General features: G+C 43.1%; 1 protein-coding gene across 1 annotated transcript in view; it reads left to right on the forward strand.

Annotated features, from left to right (window-relative positions):
• Positions 1–25,821, forward strand: part of CTNND2 (catenin delta 2) — a 564,215-nt gene that overhangs the window by 166,968 nt on the left and 371,426 nt on the right. The window contains exons 4-5 of the mRNA XM_088023533.1: positions 5,190–5,362; positions 18,870–19,440. Coding sequence (XP_087879659.1) covers positions 5,190–5,362; positions 18,870–19,440 — 744 coding nt within the window. The remainder of the gene's footprint in view (positions 1–5,189; positions 5,363–18,869; positions 19,441–25,821) is intronic.

Below are 25,821 nucleotides of genomic sequence, written 5' to 3' on the forward strand. Positions count from 1 at the left end.
TTAAAGCAGCATGGTGGCGGTAAGGTGAATTTTCTTTGAGCTATCAGGCGTCAGGGCAGGCCGCACGGAGGAGGTGACATTTAAACGGCTCTTTCAGAATGAGTTTTGCGGTTGACAGAGAAGGGAATTTCAGGCTGAAGGGACAGAGAGAACTTTGGCTTTCTCATCTCTTGGCTCTGACAGCTAGGTTTTGTTCCGTTTTGTTTTTAATTTTAAGCAGGCCATTTTAATGATCTGTGCCTCGAATGTCTCATTTGTAAAATGAAAGCTCACGAGGTGTTGAAGGAAAACGTTAAGTGAAATACGGCACAGTACTGTAATAAGATTTTCAGGGCAAACAAATCCCAATCAAGGTTTTATTATGATCAGACCATGTGGCTATGTAATTAGATAATTAGATACTAATACTAAAAACCGACATTTGTAAAGCAGTTTATATTTTTCCAACCACTTTCACATCCATTATCTCATTAGGTGCTCAAATTTGCCAAGATTAAAAGTTGTAGAGGCAGAATGAGGGAGTGTGGTTAAGAACACATGCTCTGAAGCCAGAGGCCTCACTTGCATGCAGCCCCACTGTGTGGTGCCACCCTCGGTCCCTTTGACATAAAGGGGGATGGCCGCACCTTCTTCAGTGGGTCTTTGTGAAGATGCAGTGAGCTAACGGATATCAGCTGCTCTGGATGGTCCCTGGAACTTAGCAAGTACTCAGTAAAGATCAGGTGGTATTACCGGCCCTTCGCCGTCCTCATCATGTCCCTTTCATAAACATGGAAGTCTACTAAGAGTTCTGGTCCTGGATTCTTTTCCACCCAGCCATTGGCATGCTTGTGGCCTACATAATGACTTAGCAATGCCACATGGTAGGCCTCTGGCCTTTTCTGCATTATTGCAAAGTATGTAGTCGAATAAAGGTTCACTCTTTTCTGGGACCGATATTTAGCTAAAGCAGGCAAGAATTAGCAATTCCAGAAGAAGTCTCTTTAAACCTGTGCAAACAGAATAAGAGTGTATCATCATGAAAGCTCTAGAATTTCTAGCTCAGTTAAGAAGAAACAGACGATATATTATAGTGTATACGTTAATACGATCTGTGAGTCTGAATTTTTACATAGAAAATTAGCCTTTCAAGCTTTCTACCTGCTGAGGCTGATCTCTGTCCCACTGGTGGCAGACAGCAAGCTTCCCCGGCCAAAACCCAGAGTCGGTAAGGAGAGGTTCATTGGAGAAGAACCCCAGTCCGAGACATAAAGATTTCTCCTACAAACAAGTTAGCTTCTCTTTAGGGGAGACTTTTTCAACCTTAAAATATTGGTCTGTGTATAGGACTTAATACTGCTTGGATGGCAAACAGCAGCTACTCCTGGACTTGGGTTAAGATGAGGATCCGAATCTCATCTTCACTTTTTCTAAGTGTATGACACCGGCTGACTGACCTCTCAGCCTCTCCACACTTCTGTTTGCATTTCTGAGAAATCACGAAAAAGACTCCAGGACAATTTTTTTCACAGGTTGCTATGTGGTCTCTAGTCAATCGATGAATTAGAAGACACACTGAGATATTATTGAGATACTGGCATTACACTCAAAATACATTGCTTCAGTATCTTTCTAGGATCCATGGAAGGTTTTATGCCGCTCAGCTCTGTTGTTCCCTTAGACTTTCTCCCCTCTGTCTAGCTGGGACTCTTGTGTCTTGATCAGATCAAGGAGTCCTATTGAGCAGACCCCTGGGCTCAGCTTTGAGGACTGTCCCATGATGGGGAAGGTCCAGAATGGACCAGAATGGACAGAGAGATCAGTCAGCATAGAGATCTGGAAGCATACACACACCAGAGGGTAACTGTTGCTTTCTGTGACCTAATAGGACATGGTGATCCACTGTTGCTCATAGTTCACGTTTCCTCTGGAACAATTAATTACACTAAAGGAAACATTCGGTTTCCCTGAGTGGAATTTTAAAGCCCAGTCTCTTCTCTCCACAACTTAAGAAACCCTCTTCCACCATCCTCACCCCCCAGCAGATATGCTTCATATCCTCACGCCTGTGGTCTAATATTACCTCTAGCCCAAGCCTCTAGCCAAGACTCGATGGAAAGTCAAAAGTTCTGGAGGAAAAAAATCATAATTTAAAGCCCAAGACTGTAAATGCTTTCGAAACCTCTGGAAAATTTGTATTTTCTACCTCAATGCACAATAATGTTAATAAAGGTAATCAAGAGTTAGTTATATGTAAATTTTACTTCCATTATAAAGTAATTAAGGATTATCCTATAATTTTAACCTTTTTCATATTCTCATATAGCTTTGTTCTCTAAAATTGGAATGAATAAATGCTATTCATTTGAAACCTAGTGAGCAATGGAAATCATTCTAAAAGGCACGCAGTGTTTTGGCTATTGTCCTGTTTTGCCCTTGCCAGGTGATATGTCAGTGCTGTAATATTATGATACATTGCTCATTGTTGCAATTACCTTTGTCAGACTGCATCGAGGTTTCATGCTTGAGATGGGTGAACGAAATAATGGGATAGAGAATCTTGGTTTGTTTTTGTTGACTATTGATCAGATACATGACTGATTCTGTAAAAGATGAGCAGATCTGATTATTTCATGATATATATTTCAGGAGCACATAAATCACATTTTTAATTGAAATCCCTTCGAAAAAAGAATTTAAATTGCTACCATAAGATCCTGCATGGAAAGCATTTGTAGGTTTCTGGTGATAATTCTATGAATCTATTCGGAATTTAGAAAATTGTAGGACTTGCTAACTACAGAGGCAAGTAAGTTCCTCAACAAATAACCAGGACACATGGTTCTCTTACTTTATAGATTATGTCCAACTGTTGGGGCGCCTGGGTGGCTCAGTTGGTTAAGGGTCTGCCTCCAGCTCAGGTCATGATCCCAGGGTCCTGGGATGGAGTCCTGCATCGGGCTCCCTGCTCAGCAGGGAGTCTGCTTCTCCCTCTGCCTCTGCCCCTCCCACTTGCTTGTGCACTCTTGCTCTCTCTCTCTTGCTCTCTCTCTCAAAAAAGATTATGTCCAACTATTTACAAGAATTGAAAGATTTTACTTTACTTTATTTCGTTTTACTGACATTTCCAAAAGTCTGTCCACTGTTGGATCTGTTGCAACTTTCACTACCCTGGAGGTGTGCTATCATGGGGGAGGGGGCATGGCCAAGCAAAGCCATCACCTCAGGGTAGAAAGAAATAGCCAAAGGAAGTCTCAGGGGGGAGTTGCCCATGGTCAGGTAGAGTGGGGACCACTGACTTTAAAGGGCCTTTGCTCTTTCAGCAGAGCTCACTCTCCTCCACTGAGCTGTGATCTTCAGTAGGGTAGTGTCCCAGGGGAAAGCCTTTGGCCACAGTTTGTTACTGGTCCCCCAGTACCTCCCTCTTCTTCCTCCTCCTTGCAGTTAGTCCCTGTCTGCCCCTGTCCCCATCACCCCAGCTCCTCTTCCTCCCACAGGCTCTCCTATATCTCAGCCTGCTCCTAGGCCTCATGACTCTGTCTGTCTCTGTGCCTCGAAGTTTCGCCAGCAGCAGTGGGGACAATATGTTCCTGGCATCCACAATGAAACTTTGACTGCACTCCCCCTAGAGACATCGTATTTCTGGTGATTAGGCCTATAATACCATCAGTATGGATTAAACGATTTTTTGCAGGCTATTGCAAACTTCACCATCTGGTATATATTGTTTGCTTGCGACTCTATTTTCTAAATTACGAGGAAAAGGATTACAATTGTACTTTTGTTATGCCCTTCATGATGAAATTGGGACTGGATGGGAACATTTTTATATCCTTGCTTGACTTTTTTCCAGATTTCAAAATACTCAGTCTTACCTCTATTAGTTAATTGGCTTATTATTCAATATCCAATGTTGAGAGTTGTGTTTGCATTGTTCAGAAGCCTCACCGGGGAGTTAGAGGGAAGGTGGGGGAAGTTCTTAAATGACAAACATTATAGGAACTGATGCTTTTTTAGGGAAGACATGTTATTTTTATACAAAAAAGAAAAGGCCTGTTGCATGTCGAATCTGTGGTCTCCTTTGAAAGAAAGCCATATTATAGTCCTGAAAAGAAAGAAGTAAGGAACTTGAAATTTGCCCACATTTATTAGAAATGATACTGTGGTCTCAAACAGCCAACGAGGGAGATTAAGGACCGGGTAATGATTATACCATAGTCTGCGTGTGTATAATTTTGCTCTTTCAAAAAAAGAAGTGACTTTGCACTATGGTTAAGAGAGCATGAGACAGCTTGGGTTGCCAGGTCCTTCCCCCCTGACTCCCTCTACTCACCCCAGACCCCTCTTGAGCCACACAGTGGGAAATAGCAAGTGCATGCACTCTTCCTACTTTCTCTGAACTCCCAAAGTGAGTAGGAAATGTGATTAAAGAAATTTGCTTAAATAGACAACGGGCAAACTCTTGTGAAGATACCATCTAAACAGAATGGAAGAAAATAAAACACAGTCTCTTATGCAAAATATAATTGAGTAAGAAGGCCAGGCACTGATTCTCGTTTCTCCATCACTTGTAATATCGGTCACATCAGCCGCACCAGTTTTAACACTGTATCCTCTCATTGTTCCCCTACTGTGATGGCAGAGATAACCAGCAGTCGGATGTCAGGTGAGATCAGGGCGAGTTCCACGTTGTTTGAAGACCTGTTAATATTTTAAACGTTGTCTACCCTTCAGGCTTTGAGGTATTACATCACTATACGATACAATTTGCCGCTGATGGGAAGGTTTCGAGTGTTTTAGCATCCTGATAATTAAGGAGGAGATATAATTGTATTAATACAATTAACATGAACCAGAAGATAGACTTTTAAATTGTTTCAAATGTTTCTGATATTGTGTAATCCAAAAATAACTGCTGGATTAACTAATTTGTCTCAAAAGAAATGTCTCTATGTAGGTCAGGATGAGATCATTTGAAAAAAACTAGTCTTTTTGAGAACTTTTAAACCGCCAAAGGAAAAAAAAAAGAAAGAAAATCTCATTTAAGAGCCGGAGTCAAATTATATGGTCATTTTAGTTCTCAGAATTCAAAGCATAGATGGCTGGAATCGTGTGCATGTGATAATTCTAGGCTACTCTCAATAAATAATACATGTCATTTCTGCTTCAGTGAGGCTGTCACTTACTGCTCTAAATGACTTCCAATGCAGGGCCCAGCCTGCTCTCCCAGAGTGCACTTCAGCTCAATTCCAAACCTGAAGGGTCCTTCCAGTATCCGGCCAGCTACCATAGCAACCAGACCCTGGCCCTGAGTGAGACAGCCCCTTCGCAGCTCCCCGCCCGAGGCACGCAAGCCCGAGGTGCGGGCCAGACCTTCAGCCAGGTACGTGTGGGGATGGGCGCCTCTGCTGTGTTGGTCCCTGGGCTCCGAGGGAACAGGTGGGGAGCAGGGCTGTCTGTGAGCCGGCTGTGGTGTTCCCTCCTGCCTTTCTTAGGCATGCCCCATAACTTAGGAGAGATGCCTTCAGGGCTGTGAGGGAAGGACATGAATAATAAAATATGATTATTGAGTAACACTGAATTGTAGATCTTTTCTTGAGGGGTGTCTGTGAATCACTCGTGCTGTATCCGCTTTGTGCGTGCTGGTCTCCGTGAATGTGTGTCTAGTTACTATTTCTGTGTCTCTATGTGACATAAATATGACATACATTCTGAGTTTGTGAGGGCACCTGGAACAAATTTTTTTTCTCCTAAAAAAAAATCAAAAGCATGAAATTATTCTCTGGGCTTCCTCGTATCAAGGAACGTAGTATATTAATGCATAATCGAGTACACAGAGCTCTTCTGAAGGTAACTAAGATGAGTTTAGAAGTAATTACACTTTGTCAAGTGTGATTTTGAAATGTGCCTGTAATTCTTTAAAGCGTGCACTTACCCCGTGGTTTCAGAGCACAGATTTATCAGGTGCCGTTAAAATCAGCTCTTGGTAAATGAAGTAGCTACTAGCCTGAATTCTTTTTTTCAAGAAAGATGTAAATGTGGTTTACATGCTAATTTGGGGGTGCAGGCTATCTTGGATCGACCCACCAGAATTAATATGTCGATTGGAGGGCTATCTTGTTTTTTTAAGCTGGTTTAAATTTACTTTAATCTCTGTGTTTTTGTTCCTGGAATGAAGAACCCACAACCCTGAAAGTATCCCTATCAGCTGATGGGCTTAATTTCATACTTTGCATTAATGCATAGTACCTCTGCCAGGAACCCTTCCCCAGCCACTCTACCCATCCTGGGCTCCTTTAACAATCAGACCTGTCCATCGCTATCACCACTTTATTGTTACTATGCATCCAAGAATCTTTCCAACTAAATTAAAATCTATTTGAGGGCAGGACTGTTTTTAGCCTTTATCAGCAGCCCCTAGCCATCCCCACGGCCCCCAAGAAATGTCGGCAGACAGGTAGGAGGCAAGGTGAGCTAGAATGGCATAGCACAGTCACCATGAGATGCTTATTGTAGGTGACATGGACAGAAGTGAAACATAAACTGAAAAGTATCAGTGCATTTCAATGATTAAATTATTGCCTCAGCAATGTACTAAAAATATGAGTACCTTCTTCAAGCAACACTCTTGTCCATCCGTGGCATTGTGAGTTTTATCTTCTTGTGATGCCAAGCTATAGGATATGTGAATAAGAGGGAGTGGTAAATAAAACATTCCACGGAGAAGAATGGCCTGTTCCCCTGTTGTAGTCCAGTGTGGACCCTGGTTCAGTGCATCTGTTTGGATGGAGAATGGAGGTGTGTGGGGCTCGAGAGGGACGGTCCCTGAAGTCACTGAGGGCAGGTCACATACACAGAGGCGACCCCCGGAACTCTACTGGCTCCCAGATCCAGGATCACTGTTCGATAAAGGCACTGGTTCGTCTTACCTCCCTTAAAGAAATGTGAAGGGATACGTGAGAGAATATCTAAAACTCGTTTTTAATTTATTAGAAAAAAATTGTATGTACAAATATACATGGATTTATCGTAAAAACAAAATAGTCTTTATTGCTTCATGAAGAAGAACATCATGTGATGTTTGAAATATTGGGTGTTACTAGCATAGGAAATATCGTTAGATTTTTTTAATCTCATTTTATTAAAAGGTGAAATGGAAGTGGTGTGATTTCATTCTGTAGCTTTAGGTTTTTTTTCCTCTCAAAAGCATCCCATTCTTGAAAGGAAGTCTCTTTCTTCTTCCCATCTTTACTGACTCTCTTGGACCACGATACACTGATTGTGTATATATACACAATGATTTTGAATTCTTTGGAAGCACACAAGTGGATTAGAGCCTTTCTTTTATCCTTATATCTGGCTAGACAGCGAGATGCAAGAGGCCACATTCAGAAATAAGGAGTATTTTATATTCAAATTAACCTATGAAAGCCATGATTTTAGCTTTTACCAATTTCCTAGAATTTCTAAGAGATACAGGTAGTAAAACAATAAAGCTCTACCTTTTTTTTTTAAATCTTGAACTCTTATTACTCATGTTTGGCTTTTTTTTTTTATAAATATCTAAGACTCCTGTAACTTGAGTTGGAAACATTGAATCAAATATTTTAAAAATCTGTATTCCCATAGCTGACTGAGCATCATGGAAAATAGAAATGTCAATATAAAATAAAAAATCAATTAACTTATCAACTCATCTGTGAGTATCTTGTAAGCTCAGTTCACACGTAGCTGTGTAATGACTAGCTGTTAAAGCAAAGCTTTCTTATTAAATTAATAGCTACCATTTATTGAGCACGCAGAAGTAATCTGTTTTACATGCATCCTCTTATTTAATCCCCACAACAGGGCTGTATTAGCATCTACACTTTAAAGATGGGGAGACTCAAGCTCATTGCATTTAGAGATGTAGCCACATGCCATTTTAAGGCAGCAGTAGTGAAAATGGGCACAAAGTCTTGACTGAGTTGAAGTCTAGTGATTCCAGCAATTTTCTTAGGTTTCCTTTTATTATTGACCAATTCAATTAAATTCATCAGCAGCTTGAACCTATTAACAGGTCTATAAATGTGGACAAGCAATATGGCGGTTTATCTACTTCCATGTTGTAGGAGTTCTTCTTGGAGCTAATTCTGTCATCTGCTAATTAACATGGGAGTAAAATAGTAGAAGCTCAGAATGACAGGATGGGGCCTCACAGTAAAGTCTGTTTTAAAGTTTAATCAGAAAGTGTAACAAAGTTGTAAAGATATCAAAGCTATGTATTTAAAGTCATCAGAGTTAATAATTTGAAGACATCTATAAATGTTCTATATCATGTTCAAGGTGATAACGTAAGTTTGAGGCAAAAGTGACTGGCATGCTCATTTACCCTGGCAGGTGACTGGATGGAGAAGTCTGAACATTCAAAGCAGGGGATTGTTCTAATCCACTTGATGAACAGGATTGAGGCCATTGGCAAATATCTTTTAAATCTTATTTATTTTACTAAGTGGTGGATCTTGGTACCATGCTTTACTTTAGCTTTCACGTGCTGCAGTATGAAAGGCATGTTTTCTTGAACACCCCATAGGACCTGTGACTTCCAAATAATATCAGAGAAGGGTTGAACAAGTAAACCAGTAGGTTTATTCTGCATTTAGCATTATACCTTGAAATTAGGGAGGCCACATCCCATTCCGATAACATCTCCCTTGTTCAGATCATCTTGGGATGATCCCTCTGTTCCAGTGGTTTGGCTGAGCCCCGTGACACATTCTTTTCAGCATTCCAAGTGGTGTAAAAGGTCATTTCTTTGAGGCTGGATTAATTTTTAGAATACCTTGTAGTTAGAAAGTGCCAAAAGGGCTAGCGAAGTTCAAATTATTGCCAACAGATGCCAGACCAAGTTAATAAGGTCAATAATCAATAACACAAAAATATTTCTTTTTTTAGTCTAAAAAATATGTGTAATTCTAAAGTAAAGCAAATGGTTTTCTGTCATTCATAAATCATGTCAGAATACAATTTCAAAGGAGTATCATGCATGTTCAAAGATTGTAATTTCAACTAAAGTAAAAAAAACCTCTAGTTTATTCAACATAATAAATATTTGTGGAGTGATCATCACCAGCATCCCCAGGCTCTACACAAGGCCTCAGCAATTCATGCAAAACCTACAACTGCCCCATCATATCAGTCCGCAGGTAAAACTATAAGGCGCAAGAGGTGCACGAAAATATGAATTCTCTGGTGTTACCCAAACTAGAATCCTTGAAAGTCATCCTCCTCGGACTCTAGGTTGAGTTCATGGGGCTGGAAGACACAGAAGGTAAGACGCTTCCCCTCGGACCCCCAGGCCTTTCTGGAAAGTAACAATGAGCCAATTTATGGTTATTTATTCCCCCCAGCCTGCAAGCTCTGTGCCCCAGCCTCAAACAGGCTGTGTAGGTCACCTCTCCTTCTCGCCTTCCTTCCCCCCCCCAAGTTAACCTTGGCCTTTGTGTGACTCTCCTGAGGCCCCCAGTTAAAATAGAGCTGCTTTTCCAGCTTTTCCAGGTATATGTGTGTGTCTGTGGGTTATTCTTTAATGCATCCAAGATGCTTTGTGTGCCTATTGCATGCCATGAGCTGTCGTGTGTTCGGGATGAAGAAATAAAGAAAAGAAATGCAAAGCAACGCAGTCCCCATCCTCAAGGAACCTAAATTCTAGCAGCAGCCGTGAGAACTCAGAAAACGGACACACCGGAAATAAGTAAATTACATAGTTTGTTACAAAGTGATGATTCTATGAGGAGGATATGATGCCAACCAGGGTGAGCAGGATCCAAAGTCCTGGACAAGGGGTGGCTGGTGGGGCCTTGTGCAGAAGGTAACAGCTGGGAAAGACCTGAAGGCAGAGAGAGAGGCAGCTAGTTGTATGGCCATCCTGGGGACAGCAAATGCAGTGGCTCCCGGTTGAGGTGGCCTGGCATGTTGACAGAACATTCTGCAAGGAGGCCAAGGTGGCTAAAGCCTCGGGTGCAGGAGTTTTCGAAGGGCTGGGAAACCCAGTGGATTATTGTGAGGATCTTGTCTTTTACTCGAGGAGGCACAGCATGGCCTGACTTATGGGTTGAAAGCATCATTCTGTCATATCACAGAAAACACCCTATAGTTACTTGTAGATGAGTTTCTTCCCATCTGATGGCCTTGCTGCAGGAGCAGAAACCAGACACAGTTGATCTCCGTATTGCAAGTAACTGGCCCAGGGTTCACCAAGAGTTCATCAGGCTCCTCCAACCCCAGCCTTATTCTGGATAATCCTTCTGCAGAGATTGTGGGTAGAGAGCAGCTCGAGAAGCTGGCTCTCCTCCAGGCTTTGTCTACTTCTGCTCACATAATGTTTCCTATGGATTGTATGAAATACTGAATATAAGACTTCCAGCATAGAGGAACCACTCTAGAAACGTTGGTCTCTCCCTTGTCCACACATAAAGTAGTCTCACCAAGCACTTCTTCCCTCAAAAAATCAAAAATAAGCAAAAGATATGAAAGGATGCACCTGTATACAGAGTACTGGCAGGAGCCTAAAGATTTTAAAACCACTCTCATGTCCTTCAGCAGAACAGAAGTAAGTGTGTGCACATTTATAATCCTAGAAAAATGCCTGCTTGCTACGGGAAATGGAGAATTGTATGATAGTTTTACAAAATAAAACTGGACAACAGTGGGTAGCCTAGAAAAGCAGTAAGCTTGTTCAGAAGCAACATTGCCCTTTCTTTGTCATCTGGCCTACTTATTTAATGTGGCGCTGACTTTTGTGTCTTAAAAGTGCTCATTTAGACTATATCATAATTATAAATATACCGTCTGCTCATTGGTGCCCATGGCCGGGTGTTCTTTGAATTTGGAGCATCACTTAAATGGTGTAGTTTCACGTCAGGTCAGTGTGAAAGTCAAGGGGATGGAGAGCTCTGTGGATGGTGGCTCGGTGCACAGAAACCCACATGGTGCAAAGGAGAAGCAAATCCCCAGTAAACACCAATGTATTGGCCGTTGAATGGGAAGGGTCATGCGGATAGTTGGGGTGACATCACTCCGGTTTGCTTCATTATGAGCGAAGTTGTTGTTTGGCAATACTTAGGAAGAGAAAAGTCACCAATGAACTTGGAAAACACAAAATCACAGGGATGTATTTAGTCTAGAATATAGACAGTATGTAACATTTAGAGGAGAAATCGCGCCATTTTCTATACTTTCCTTGACATGTTTGTGGGAAATGGGCAGTTTATTTGTTTTTAAGATAGTTTTCAGATGACCGCCTTTTAGAAATCCTTTCTCATTACTCTGCTTTAAAATCTTCCCCCTCCATTTTCTGTTTCCAGTATAGATATGTATAATCTGGCTTCAGTAACTGAAACATCTCTCATTGAAGGGAGGGTATGTGCTGTACTAGAGCAATTCTTCCTCTAAGCAAATATGTGGCTTCTTAAAGTAAATACTGAATGAATCTCTTGCTGGAATAAAAGTTTCTTGTAGTTTATTTTTGCCAAGGCTTATTTAGTTTTTTAGGAAAAGTTGCCACCCAGAAATCCCTCCTTATATATTCTTTAAGATAAATTTATATAAGACATATCATTGTTTTCTTTTTCTGTTTTTTTTTTTTCCATTGGTAGAGGCTTTTTAAAAAGAATTTATTTATCTGGGGCAGAGGCGTGTGAGCAGGGGTGGGGGCAGGGGAGGAGCAGAGGGAGAGGAAGAGAGAGAATCTCAAGCAGACTCCCCACTGAGCAGGGAGCCCAATGCGAGGCTCAGTCTCACAACCCTGAGGTCATGACCTGAGCCGAAATCAAGAGTCAGACACTTAACCAACTCAGCCACCCAGGCGCTCCTCCATTGGTAGAGCTTTTTGATGGCCTTATGAAATACTCTTCTGAATATTTATTGATTATGACCCTAATCATACCTTTATTTAAAGGGAGGGCAGAGGGTAGGAAAAACCATCACCCAGGATGCAAAACTCCATCCCACCCGGTTTGTACTAATGACTAGAAAACCCTGGGAAAATAGATCCACTAGCACCTCCTTCTCACTGCAGTGACAGAGCTGATACGTTTGCAAGAGCACCCGCTCCGTCGCACGCTCTCTCTCTAATTGTGGGATCCTCATGCAAAAAGAAAGCAGTGAGGGTGGTCTCCATTTTTATCTCAAAGATTATAGCTCTTATGGCCCTTTTAATTGAGTTGTTCTCTTCTGGGGAAGGAATTCCTTCCAAACTCCTTGGTTTTTCAATTAAGTTTACTTTGCTCTGGGCACTACCTTTGACTGTAGTACAAGGTCACCGCCAGGCAAACCCTGCCCTTCTGTCCTCATCCAGCAGTGATGACTCCAGGGACAGTGTGAACTGTGAACGGAAGCTGTCTCTTTATGTTTCATGTTAGTTTTTACCAAAACCAGTGCTCCTCAGGGGAATTGCTAGACAAGGCTCTTGATGATTTTATTTGGATATTTCCAAAATCAGACCTTTCTCACAGCACGAGGGTTTTGTACCTGGGACTTATTTTAAAGAATGGCATTCCTTCTAAAGTCAATTTCAAAAGAGAAGATATCAAAATTGGGGGAGCAATGATTGTAGCGTTTAAGCAAGTGCATTTCATCCCAGGGAGTAAATTCAAGGGCACAAAACTTATTTGGGAATGTAGATTCATTTTAATTGGGTTGTACTATAGGAACATTTCAGACAATAACTAAATGAGACTGTTTTGCATTCGGAAGCATGATTTCTTCTCATTTCCAAGTTGTGAAGGTAAAGGACTTTGTCCACCTGAGTGTGCAGACTCGATCTAGGAAAGGAAAGTTCTACATGCTCTCAGATGTTTTAATCAACAGCATGTAGCCAGTATTTCTCAATCATGTTACCAGCTTGTTCTGGTTTAGAAACGGATTTCTTCAAAGATGTCATCTTAAAGCTATGTCCTGTTTTTTTAGTATTTAAAAGCTATTCAAGCTTCTTAACTCATCAAACAAATAGTCTTCAGTCATTGCTCTTATTTTCTTAGTTGCATTCTCTCAAACAGCCTGCCACCCCCTTGTTCATCCAATCAATGTCATCTCCTGGAGTTACTGCTCTTCCAGCCTGGACTGACTCACCCTGTTGCCTCTGTCTTCCTTTGAAAAGCGCTCTCCAGCTTTGCCTCTCATGACACTGTTTTTGCCCAGGACCTCCTTAGCCACCACAACCAGGAACATCTGCGCCATGAATTATTAGCTTCACCAATCTGATGGTAATCCCAGGAGAATGAAAGCGATGGAGACAGCTGGTGGGGGAACAGACAGCTGACCCCCCAGTCATCAGGCTCCCTCAGGGAAGCCATGGAACAGGGAGTCCAGTTGCCCATTCCTGACAGCGTCGGCCCAGCTGCCCAGCATTCTGGGCAAATATTCCTCCTGACCCAAAGTTAGGGGTCTCGCTGACAACTCCAGGAAACTTGGCAGGTCTAAATACATCTTCACAAGGACTGCCCATGAATCACGGACCTGCTTTCTAAAATGTGATGTTTACCGCAGTGACATGGCTTACTCATGATTTGAAGTCAAGGTTCATTAGACAGCCCGGGCTGTCAAGTCTTTTGTTAACTGGCTGCAGCACAGTGGGGTTTTGTGTGGTTTTTGTTGTTTTTTTTTGGTTTGGGGTTTTTTTTCTTTTTGTTTTTTTGTTTTGTTTTGTTTGTTTTGTTTTGTTTTTTTGATACTGCCCAGTCTCCCAAGAATGAGGATTAAATAAGTTTCTGAGTCTGGAGAATTATTTCCCCATGTCACTCCATGCCCCATCCCTACTCCCTAGACAGAAAGTAAAATGTGAAGGGATGAGGAAGCAGCTCTGCTCTGTGTTGGGGCCAATGCCACATTCTGGTCCAAGAATGCCATATTTTCAGGGCCTCAGACTTCCAGAAAAGAACAATGGCATAATTGTAGGCCTGGTATTATTCTGTAAAAAATTATGATAGATCTACAAAATAATGTCAAGGTAAAATATTTCACCTAAAGAGGATTGCAGAGAGGCCTTCAAGAGCAGACTCCTCATTTGTACATGGAATATAGCAGGTGCCACTTAATGGTTTATTGAATTAGGGAATGCATTAATGCATGGATCTTGAATACTGTTGGTTAATGGGTATTGGGAATAATGTATATATTGCCTAAATTCTCATTTTAACTTTCTTTGTACTACATTTTGAAAATACATTCTCCCCTTAAACACTTTCGTAAAATAGGTATAAATAGCACTCGACAATTACACAAGAGGCCTCGGTGTACACATATATACACACAAACTCATGCAAACATACAACATACAAATCACAACTATAGCATATTCTAAATCTGCCCCATCTGAAACTTATATGTAAACTATTAGGCAGATGAAATATCTCGCTTATAAGAGCTTTGATAAGTTACATGTATTGTTCATGTCTCATTTTTTTTAAATCCCTACATTTATTTTTTACTTGAGATATAATATACAGAAAGTATCCATTGGAACTGGAAGTAATGTTCCATTTTTCTCTTGATGAATTTCCATAATGGGAAGCAAGGAAGGAAAAACATTTAGTGAACACCAGACTCAGCCTATTGGAAACCATTTAATGAGAGTGTCTATTTGACAATGTTCTACTTCCTTGTTAATTTCACATAGGTGGGTCTCCTATTTTGGAGGGTTTAGGAAAAACAAAGTAGCCCTTTGGGTTGGTCTGTTCCAAAGAGCTAAGAATGAAGACACTAACAGAAATTGTCCTTCTCAAAGGACAAGACATTATTGGGGCACAATCTGCTCCAAGTATGTAGAAAGTTTTATATTATTTTAAGGGTCTTATCATCAATAAAAAGATTATTTCAGTTCTTACTGCATTTCCAAATATCCTTAGGGAAGAACGTATAATAGTCATTAGTTTTTTATTGATGTTGTTGTTTGGGATTTTCTTAAGGGAAGTTTTGGAACTCTACCTTTAAAATTGGATTTACAGTTTTATAGTGTTAACATACTTTTAAGGTAGAATTGAGCTTCTGTGACGTAAAGTGGGTGACATTCTATGCATGTTAAAATCTATTTATATTATTTTTAACCCAGTGACCTAGGTAGTAATAAACCTAGGTCTGAGGCACGGATTTTGTATCCTTAACTGCTAAGAGTTGCTAAATAAAATTACATAATGGAACAAAACATAACCACAAGAGTGGAAACAAGCTCCCAAAAGACTACTGCTTCTGCCCAATTGATGCTGTAAAAACAGAATTCTCTGTGTAACCAAAGAACCGTTCTTAGGCCCTTATGACTCCATAGCCATCCGAAGGGAGGCTAATACCCCTGGATTATTTATTATAAACTGCAAAGGGGCTTATATCATAGTCCAGTAAGGTGGGCCACCAGCCACATTTGCCTATTTAAGTTCAAATTAATTAAAATTAAATATGTGTTAAAATCCTATGCCAATTTTAAGTACCCAATAGGCTCCTGTGTCTAGTGGTTACCATATTGGGCAGTGCAGATACAAAACATTTCTGACATGAACAATACCAATCTTAAAAAGCATGTAAATTTTTATTCCTTATGTTTTAATTTTTTTCATGTAAAAAATGGCAAAATTTCACCAAGATCCTACAGTATTTAAAAGATTGTTGAACTGGCTGCTAGAGCCTGTCAAAATACCTGGAGCTGATATGGCAGTTCTCAAAACTTCCACAGAGTTGGGGGCCATTTAAGGAATCTTTCGAGACAATAATATTTAGCATTTAGCGCTCCTGAAACTAGGCGTTCCAACAGATTGAAAGGGAATTTAAATGTGTGCCAAGTGTGTTCAGGGTTTTCCTAGGGCCCACATCATTCTGATGTTTAAATCCTAGAGTTCTACATAGCATTGCTTTAGTTTATATCGGTATACTTTAGTATTTGTTTTATTAAAAATTATGCAACTCGGCAGTGATATCATTAATGTCACATAGGGTTATTATTAATGGTATATATTCAAGACATAACACAAAGTATTCGTTCTGTTATGAGCAGGGGACTCTCCTTAGAGCCTCTGGGGTTCTCCTTCCTCCTTCTGCTCCTGTGGGAAAGGTTTAGAGAAAATTCCTGTCGTAGGCTTTTCTGCCACTTGTCAGCTGGGTTCTGCACAGCTGAATGTAGCTCAGGCCCCAGGAGAGCATCAGAAGAAGAGTGAAGGAAGAAGGTCCCTGTCTGCTGTAGTGGTGGTTCTCATATCAGCCGGCATCCACCTCCCCCAGGAAGCTGTTAGAAATGCAGGCTCTCAGGCTCACTCCAGACCCCGAAATCATAATCTCTTCTAGATCGGGGGCTTGTCAACTAGCAAGCACCATAATCACCTTTAGAACTTGTTAAAACAGCTCCCTGGGCCCCTGTGTCAGAATCTCCAATTCAGTAAGGGTGGGCTGATGCTGATCCTGGGCAGAGCAGGGACCACACTCAGAAAACTAGTGCTCTAGGGAGAACTTGTTCTCCTATATGGTTGCACATTGGAATCGCCTAGAGAGCTTCCTAAAAGCCTGCTGCTCGAGCCCCACCTCCAGAGATCCTGTGAATGGCTAGGGTATAGCCTGGATACTGAGATTTTTTAAAAAGCTCCTCCGCTGATAATATGCAGTCAGGTTCGAGAAGCCCAGCCTATACATTTCATGCTCAGAACTTCTACTGGGATGCAAGCAGCATTGGAAGTAAGCAGGTCCCTTCTGACTCTGGATGATGCCGGAATATATCTCGGGGCTCAGGATGAGCTCACCGGTTCTTTCGAGCTTCTCCACCATCCTCCACACATAACCCCACCCCCACCCCCATTGCTAAAGACTTGGAACCGGCTTTATTAACTATTCTTTTATTCTGCACATATCCATGGCATCTCTACTATGAATCAGGCCTTGCTATAGTGTCTGGAGACACCTTAATGAACAAAGTTTTGGCGTTTACATTTTACTTTCACTCCTACTGTTAAATTCAAAATAATTGCTCAGTGGTGTTAAAGGAAAACTAGAGCTGGACGGTAAAATGGTGAATACAGATTTTATTCAGGGGGAAAAAAAACTAATATAGTAAAGGAAAAGAGACCTCGGTAATGAACTAGGCTCAGTCCGTACTTCAACAAGGAAAAGTGGGATTTCTGGCCAAGGAGCAGGGTGCAGTCAGTGGCAGAAAATTGCTAAGAGGAAACATTAGGGGTAGGGGGCTCTGACTAAACCCACCTCACAGGATTCTTGCTGAAGGCAAGCCCCCTGCTGAGAAGGCACCTGATGGGCATTGGGGCACCAGGAACCAGGTGGGACCTGCAGGGTGATCCACCATGGAGTGTGGGGGCTTCTGGCTACACTGACTAAGCAGGATTCTTGCTAAAACCAGACAATGCGGAGATGAACTACAGAAGCTCCCCGAACCAGGGGCTCATTGAGAAGAGAGTTCAGAGGAGCCTGACTAGAGTTTGGTCCAGGAGAAAATCTTTGTCAGTGGACTGATAATAAAATATACACAAATAGGTAAAATACATACATCACATATACATGCACACACACATACACACACTTTATCTCCTCTCATCCCACTGCCCTTAATAAAGGATTTTGATTTTACTCAATCTCCCTCGGATCTTCCCATGAACCTGACATCCACGTAACATTTGGAACGCTATGTGTGTGCGGACGGAGATGCCCCGGCTGTTATCTGCCCAGTTGCCATTCCAAAACGGGCAGAGAGGCAGCACTGAAACTTTTGATGGATGGCGTCTGTTGAGTCTCTCTCCCCGTTCCCTCCATCTTACCCACTTCCTCCTTCCCACTCAGTTCCCACCCATTATTTCAAAACCTTCCTTCCCAGCTTCTCTCTCTCTCTCTCTCTCTCTCTCTCTCTCTGCGCACAATCCCAACCCCTTTTCACACCAGCCTGCTCTCAAAAACCTTTCTGCTCCTCCGGGAAAGCCTGGAAGATCCCAGACCTCCTGCCCAGAAGTGGTTGACAATGTAGTGTTTTCATTCGAATGCAAATTTGTCTCTGGACAAGATTCAAGGAAAGTGCTTTTCCCTCCAACGGTCTCTCCAGCTCCACCCCAGCCCTTGTTGTCTTTTGTGTTCTTGTAAATAAATGAGAAGCAACTGGCTTTCAATTTGAAGACACAGCTGCAGGGGGCTCTTAAAAGCCAGCTAGAGAGAGAGATAGAGAGATGCTGAAAGATTTGTTGCCCAGCGTTAAAATCTAGAAAAGGGAGGCTTTTTTAGTCTTGCATTTGCAATTGCTCTGATTCCTCTAGAAATGCTTTTTTGGTTTTTTTGTTTTTTTTTTTAATACTGAAAGACCAAGGGTATTTATTTTGACTTAATATTTTTTCCCTCCTTTTAACTTTTCTGGTACAAAACGAAGACTCACCACGACAATAGCAACAGAATAAACTCTGAGAAGTATGTTTATTCTTGATGTTCTCCAGATAAGTATGCAACTTAGCTGATTTTGGAGGTAGAAACTGTATCCAGTGAAATGACCTTGGGGGCCGGGGATTTAGTGTCTTGATTTCTCATCAGAAGGAAGGGATCCTGATGGCCCTGTTGGGTGGCCTGTTAAAATCTTGATGTGCCTAATGCGATGCCTCTGCTAGTGCCGAAACATCTTAGATATGTAAGCAGAACACTGTCCCACTCCCGGACGCGATTCCCACCCCACTGTCGGCCGGCCAGGTGTCCCTCCTGGCTGAAAAGACCCTGCCGGAGAAGATCGAGGGGCGTCTGCGTCCCGATCCCACGCGCAGTGCTCCGCCGAGCGCGCCCGAATTTCCCTCCCTCGCCGGGGGGCCGGGCCGCACGGGGAAGGCGGGGGGGGGGGTGCCCTTTGCTTCCCGCTGGCTAAGCGCGCGTGTTCTCTCCTCTCCCGCGCACAGGGCACCACGAGCCGCGCGGCGCACCTGGCAGGGCCCGAGCCCGCGCCGCCGCCGCCGCCGCCGCCGCGGGAGCCGTTCGCGCCCAGCCTGGGCAGCGCCTTCCACCTGCCGGACGCGCCGCCCGCCGCCGCCGCCGCCGCCGCCGCGCTCTACTACTCCAGCTCCACGCTGCCCGCGCCGCCGCGCGGGGGCTCCCCGCTGGCCGCACCGCAGGGCGGCTCGCCCACCAAGCTGCAGCGCGGCGGCTCAGCCCCCGAGGGCGCCGCCTACGCCGCGCCGCGCGGCTCGTCGCCCAAGCAGTCGCCCAGCCGCCTGGCCAAGTCCTACAGCACCAGCTCGCCCATCAACATCGTCGTGTCCTCGGCCGGCCTGTCCCCGATCCGCGTGACCTCGCCCCCCACCGTGCAGTCCACCATCTCCTCCTCGCCCATCCACCAGCTGAGCTCCACCATCGGCACGTACGCCACCCTGTCGCCCACCAAGCGCCTGGTCCACGCGTCCGAGCAGTACAGCAAGCACTCGCAGGAGCTGTATGCCACGGCCACCCTCCAGAGGCCGGGCAGCCTGGCAGGTAACCGGCTCGCTGTCCACTTTCCGCGGCTCCGCCCCGGGTGGGGGACAACCTGGGCGCTTTGTAGGGGAGCGTGCAGGACGGAGCAGAGTGCGGGCCTTGAGCGGGAACTCAGGCTGGGCGTGTCTGTGGGCCAGTGTGCGGCACCTGCAGGATGTAGAGAAAGCCGGGCTGTCCCTAGGCTACGTTAGTGTCTAAACTGAAATATGCCAGTTACTTCTTTGGGAAGTAATGCAGTCTCTCAAACTAACGTCTCTCAATCTCTCTCTCTCTCTCAGTCTCTCAATTTCTCTCTTCCTCCTTCTCTCTCTCTCCAATCCGAAGACTAAGACATCCATAAAATGAAGTCAAATTTAATAAAGAACCATGCAGACCTGTTGATGATATCCAGAAAAAGAGCAAAGCAAATAAAAATTGCAGAAGCTCGATGATCACCTATAGTTACCTCCATTTCGTTGTAGAAAAATGGGAGGTTTTCCCAAAGCAGCCTTTCAATTTACATAGATTTCCAGAGTAGTGAGAAAGTAACCAATGATTGATTGCCTTGAATTGTTACTACTTTGTTATGGCTCTAACTTATTCAGTTTTTTTTAATATTATGTCTAAATTTAGTTACTGGGAAAAGTAAAAGACTCCCCCATACCCATTGCATTTACATAGTTTCCCACAGTGGGGGAAGAATAACCAGTAATGAAGTCCCTTGAATTTATTACCTGCTTATTATAGGGACCGAGGGGTTGGGCTTGGACTGGGTTTGTGATAAGAAACCTGCTTTTTCTCTGCCAATTCAGAGGAGGTGACATTTCTGTGGTCGTTTATGCCCATCAAAGACCAGGCTGAGCTGGTGCTTCTCTGCTGGTAGCACCATCTGCTCAGCTTAAACAAGACACTGTGATTGAAGACTAATGTTTTGTCTCCTAAAGCACCTGACAATGAACCCAGATTTATTGTTGATTTTTTTTCCTCTTATGAAAGTATTTGGTAATTGTGTCACTCTAGTAACAGATGCTGTGCTCATATGTTTCCTTTCTTGACATAAATAGATGACTGTGAAGATAAATAGGATTAAAAAAGGGGGGGGACTTGTTGCATACAAGAGGCAGGTGTCCAAGGTCTGCTTTAATGCAACAAGTAACTGCCAGTGTGGACGGGCCTGGTATAGCAGGATGCAGGCTGGAATTCCAGTGCCCCCAAATTATGCTGGCTGTGTTTACTGAAATGAAAATACTCTCTCTCACGCTCCTTAAGAGAATTTTGGAGGTAGATGATCATTAATGCCCACCCAGAGGCTGTACCAAAGTAAGAACTCAGGATTAGCAGTCTGGACGGCAGAGGTGGCTAGGAGACATGCATGGAAACTTTTGTGTACAGAAGTTTGGAAACTTCGTTTTATACATTTGTAAAATAAGTTACTAGATCAGTCAGGGCGTGGGGAACCAACTGCAGAGCCTGTAGGTGACTTAAACCGCCCTCCTTGCTCTTCTCAGTGGCCACAGGGGGAGGAGCCTGAGCCCCAGAGAGCCCCGTGGCTTGCCAACAGCCATTGCATTTCCTGTGCAAACCTGGGGAACGAAACCAAGAGCTTAGCTCCCAACTCTTTCTCCTGCTGATTATATGGCCTAAACGTGTGCTTGCTCCACTCAGTCATCTTAGTGAAAATAGGGAGTATGGGTCTGTTGGGGAGTGTGAATGGGGCAGAAGGAAAGCCTTGCTGTTCTTTATGTCACTGAATTTAGGAGGAGGTTTTAAAAGTAAATATGAGGTGAAGAATCGCTTACTCTCTGTAAAACCTTGAACGACTGTTTCTGAGGGTTTGATGTGTGTGTGTGTGTGTGTGTGTGTGTGTGTTTGGGGATAAGGAGGTGTTGGCCAGGAAGAGGCGCACTTCCCATGAGTGAGATCCACACAGCCCATGCGTCCTCTCTTGCCTCTGCATTTCCAGCCGTCCCTCAGATTCTCTGCCCATATTTCATCATGCTTCCTGGTAGGAAAAAAAAAATCAATGTGCCATTGACGATTCTTAATTTTAGAGCTAACCGTGAACACTTTAATGTTTGCATTATTTGTTCAAAATGCATGCTTTTAAATATTCATTTAAAGATTTTTCTCATGCAAATTGCTGCTGGTGGTTTTTGAGTTTAAAATTACTCTATAGCTCTGCATAAATACTTGAGTGGCAGAAGATCAGATTCCCCATTTAGAAATTAGAAAACTATGGCCCAGGAACGGTATGGGGACAGACTCTAACATTTGAAAGAGATCCAGAATAGTGGAGCTTGGGGACCCCACACCTAATCTGTGTGTTTGATACCGTCCCAGGCATCATAGAGTTTGAAGCCCCTGGCTTGCTAATTGAAAGCACAGTTGAAGTCAAGACTGAAAAATAGCTTTTGGATGCTCAGGGTTGTGATTTTGGAGACTTGTCAGTGATAACTACGAAGTACAAATATGGGATAGGGAGTGACTTTCACTATTGAATGAGTTAATTCATTCAATAATTATTAAACACCTCTTATGTTCCAGCACTGATTTAGACCCTGGGGATACAGCAGTGATCAATATCAACCCAAATCCCTGGCCTTGTTTCAAATGGAGAGGACAGAAAATCAGCATGATAAATAGTTTTGGTAGGGTGGCCAGGGAAAGCTCTAATTAGAAGGTGACTTTTGAGTCCGTCATGAAGGAAGGGAGGGAACTGACCATATTAATATGTGGGGAACCGCATGCTGAACAGAAGGAGTAGCAAGTTCCAAGGCTGGTAAAGGGGGTTATGTCTGATATGTTTGCAGACCAGCAAGGAGTCCAGTGGGGGTGGATCAGCGAGAAGGAGGGCAAAGAAATGACAAGAGGTCAGCAAAGTGAACAGCCAGGTCGGGGTGAAAGGGAAAGCCTCGCACGTCTTGATGAGGACTTGAGGTGGCTAGCCGTGCCAAACCCATGGGAGCCATTGAGGATTTGGACCAAGGAGTGACACAAGCTGATTTCATTTATAATAGGGGCTGTCAGGCTGCTTTGTAGAGAATACATCGTAGGCGATCAAGAGCAGAAGCCAGAATACCAGTAGGGGGGTTATTGTAGTAATCTAAGCAAGAGAGCATTATGGCTTGGGTCAGGATGGTAGCAATGGAATTTATAAAAAATAGTGTGATTCTGGACGCATGTATATGGTAGAGCTGACCAGATTGTCTCACAGACCCAACACCCAGAAGAAGAGAGTCCCTATGGGCTGAGGTGCGGCCAGCTGCAGAGGAGTCTAGTTGGATTGGTGGCAGTGCTAGTTAATATTAAGATCTTGGTTTTGAACATGCACTGTCTGTCCACCAGACCCAAAATACATGTGAACTTAGACAGTTGGATTCACAGGTCAGAGTTCAGGGGAGAAGCCCAGGCTAGAGATCAAAATGAGGGAGTCACAAGCAGGTGGGCAGTATTTAAGACCATGAAGCTAGAAGAGATCACCTAGGGAGTAAGTGTAGAGAGAAGAGGTCCAAGGATCGAGTTCTGATTCCCCCCCCACACACACCCAACAGATCTAAAGGTCTGAGAGTTGAGAAGAAGGCCACAAAAGAGATAACCAGAAGTGTAGGTCAGTGTCACTTCTGAGAAGCCAAGAGAAGAGCGTACCTCAAGGTAGAAGATACTGTGTCGAGTGCAATTAAGAAGTCAAGGCAAAGGAAGACTGTTCGATGACATTGTTGAACAGTTTCGGTGAAGGATGGTGGGGAAATCCTACTGAAGGCAGGGTTGGTCCACGAAACAAGGGGAGGAGGGAAACTGGAGACTAAAACTGTGCAGAATGTTTCCAAGCAGTTTTTATGGCTTACCTACAATTATCTCCAGAGAGTCAAAGTTCTGTCTGAGGATTTCAAGCCATCAATTGTAGGGGGCACTTGGTAAAGAACATTCTTTGACATTTTCCACTAGATCTTCCCAGTGGCCAAGCTTTTATAAAGTGTGGCCAGAAATCTGGGAGTTCCAGCTCTCTGGGAAAACACCAAATTCAGATTAAACCTAGAAAAGTGTGATTGCTCTAGTGTTAGGTCATCAGGATCTGAAGACCTCTCAGAATGTTTTCTTTCTACCTCCTCTGCCTCCTTCTTGGTATCCTTTTCATCATATAACAGTGCCTGAGTGGAAACCCAGTTCTGCCTTGTCCAAGGTGTGTATTACACACCTTCTTGAAATTGTTCTTTCATCTGGGGGATCACAGTAGTATCTCTTTGTCTGATTTAGACCTAAATAAGAGAACGTGTATAAAGTACTAGCACATTTCCCGGCTCGGTGCAAGTTAATTCATTTTATTTAATAATACCACCATACTGACTTGGCTGTGTATGGAAGAAGTCATTCGTTTTTGCTTCAGACACAAAGGCGATCTTTTGAGTCTGAAAACGTATCAGTGTCTGTGTTGGACAGACAGAGATGAGTGAGAGATCATCTTTGCCCTCAAGAGACCCAGTTTCGGAACAGATACCTGAATGGACAATCTTAACCCCCGTGCTGGGATCCAGTAGATGTGGGTTCTGTGGGAACATCCTGCAGAGACATCTTACTGTCGTGTCAGATGTGGGCTGTGGATGCTTCCTTGATGTGGTAGCCCCAGAGCTAAGTGGTGTAGACGGAACTAGTGAGGAATGGTAGCTGGAACCAAGTCCAAGAGTAAAGAAGGTGGGGAGTGAGGGGTAGGGAGCATGATGGGTAGAGAGTGCCAGCGGGTCAGGGTTTCCTGAGCCAGAAATGGATGGGAGACGTGGTAGGGGGAGGGGGAGAGTAGAGAGTAGAAGAGATGAGTAGTAAGGGGCATGTAATTTCGTCCTTCCCTTAGACAGCTGACGTAAACCTATTTGCACGTTAAAAACTCCATTCCGGGGACTGAGTGGAGGATAGATTTACAAGAAGGAGCAGGCAGGGAGACACTTGGGAAAGCACTAGAATAGCCCATCCCTGCTCCCAGGGCTAGTTGTCAAAACTCCCCCTGCCCCCCACCTCCCCACACACACTTGTTTTGGAATGTGACAATCATAACTTATACCTGGTAGAGGAAGAAAGCTAAATAAACGGCATAACTAGTTCTTAGGTTTTCTCTTGACAAATAGGTTGCTTATTTTTTTTCTTTTTGATAGTTTAAAAGTTAAATTTATTCATTTTGTGCATGATGAATAAAATTAAGTTTTAAAGAACCCCGTACTGCAGTATAAAGCATTTGCTATATGCCAGGCATTGTGCCAGACACTTTGCCAACTGTATCTCATGTAGTTTCCAACAACTTAACGAGGTAGGTGTGATTTTTGCCGCATCCTACAGATTTGGAAACTGAGGCTTCTCGGTGAGAAGTTACTTGCCCAGAGTTACTTGGCTAAGTGAAGGGGATGTGATTTGAACCGAGATCACTTTGAATCCAGCTTCTCTATCCTCTTAAACGTACGTGGTATTGGGACAGAGGCAGTATATTTTTTGTTAATGAAGAAAAACACCAAGAATATAGAAATACAGTCCCAGTTTTTAATTTATTTAAGTAACTAGTGATTTTGAAGAAGCAAAAATATCTCAAAAATGTGTCAGTAATCCTATTGAATATGACTTTACCAGTACCTATTTTTTATTCACTTTTGTAAAGGGAACAGCATGATCCTTCCATTTTCTGCTTTAGAGCAAAATTAATCCTATTAAGAGGAGAAATCTGAGTTGTAAATAGGTATTAAAGTTAAGTCAAACATCAGAAGCTTATTTTGAGGCAAAAATGAAATGAATTAAAGGCAGATTCTTAACCAATAGTTACAGCCAAAATTGGCTTCATATGGACAAGAATTTTGTCAAGGCATGTTCCTCTTTAACCGCTGCCAAGTGGACTTAAACTCAGTATTTAGAGTGTATCACATACTAGAAATCCCCAATTCCACATATTTGGTGATTTCAACTCCATTCTTTGACTTTTTAATGATTCCAGGTGCACCTGTTATAAGAAAGAAAGAAGCCCCACCTAATGCCATATAAAAGCTTTGCAGCCTCCACTGTCGGGTTCTCAAAGGAAACATGAACTCTACTCGAATAATGAGCGAGTTTGTGTAACACACAACACTGGGGATGTGGGCTGAATGCAACACGACATCTGTCCATTGGCTGCTGCTGTTCCTTTCAATCGCCTTTCCCGAAGGTGATCTTCCCCTGCCAGTGGACACTCAATCAGTTTTTGTGAACCTTCTGCTCACCCTTAAGTAAAGCAAAAATTTCTAGTTCAGATTCACTAATTCGAATGTGATCAGCCTGTGATATCAATCAACACTTTAATCTTCTTTCAAAGGCAGTGAAGGCTGATTTTTCAACCAACATTTCCGGGTAGCGTTTTGGAGCTAGGCCTCCCTGGGGTCTCCTCCCCAGCCT

Source organism: Eumetopias jubatus, unplaced genomic scaffold, assembly GCF_037043125.1.
Source record: "Eumetopias jubatus isolate StellerSeaLion01/CBP00866 unplaced genomic scaffold, mEumJub1_p1.0 scaffold_5, whole genome shotgun sequence".
In the NCBI taxonomy this organism is placed as follows: Eukaryota; Metazoa; Chordata; class Mammalia; order Carnivora; family Otariidae; genus Eumetopias; species Eumetopias jubatus.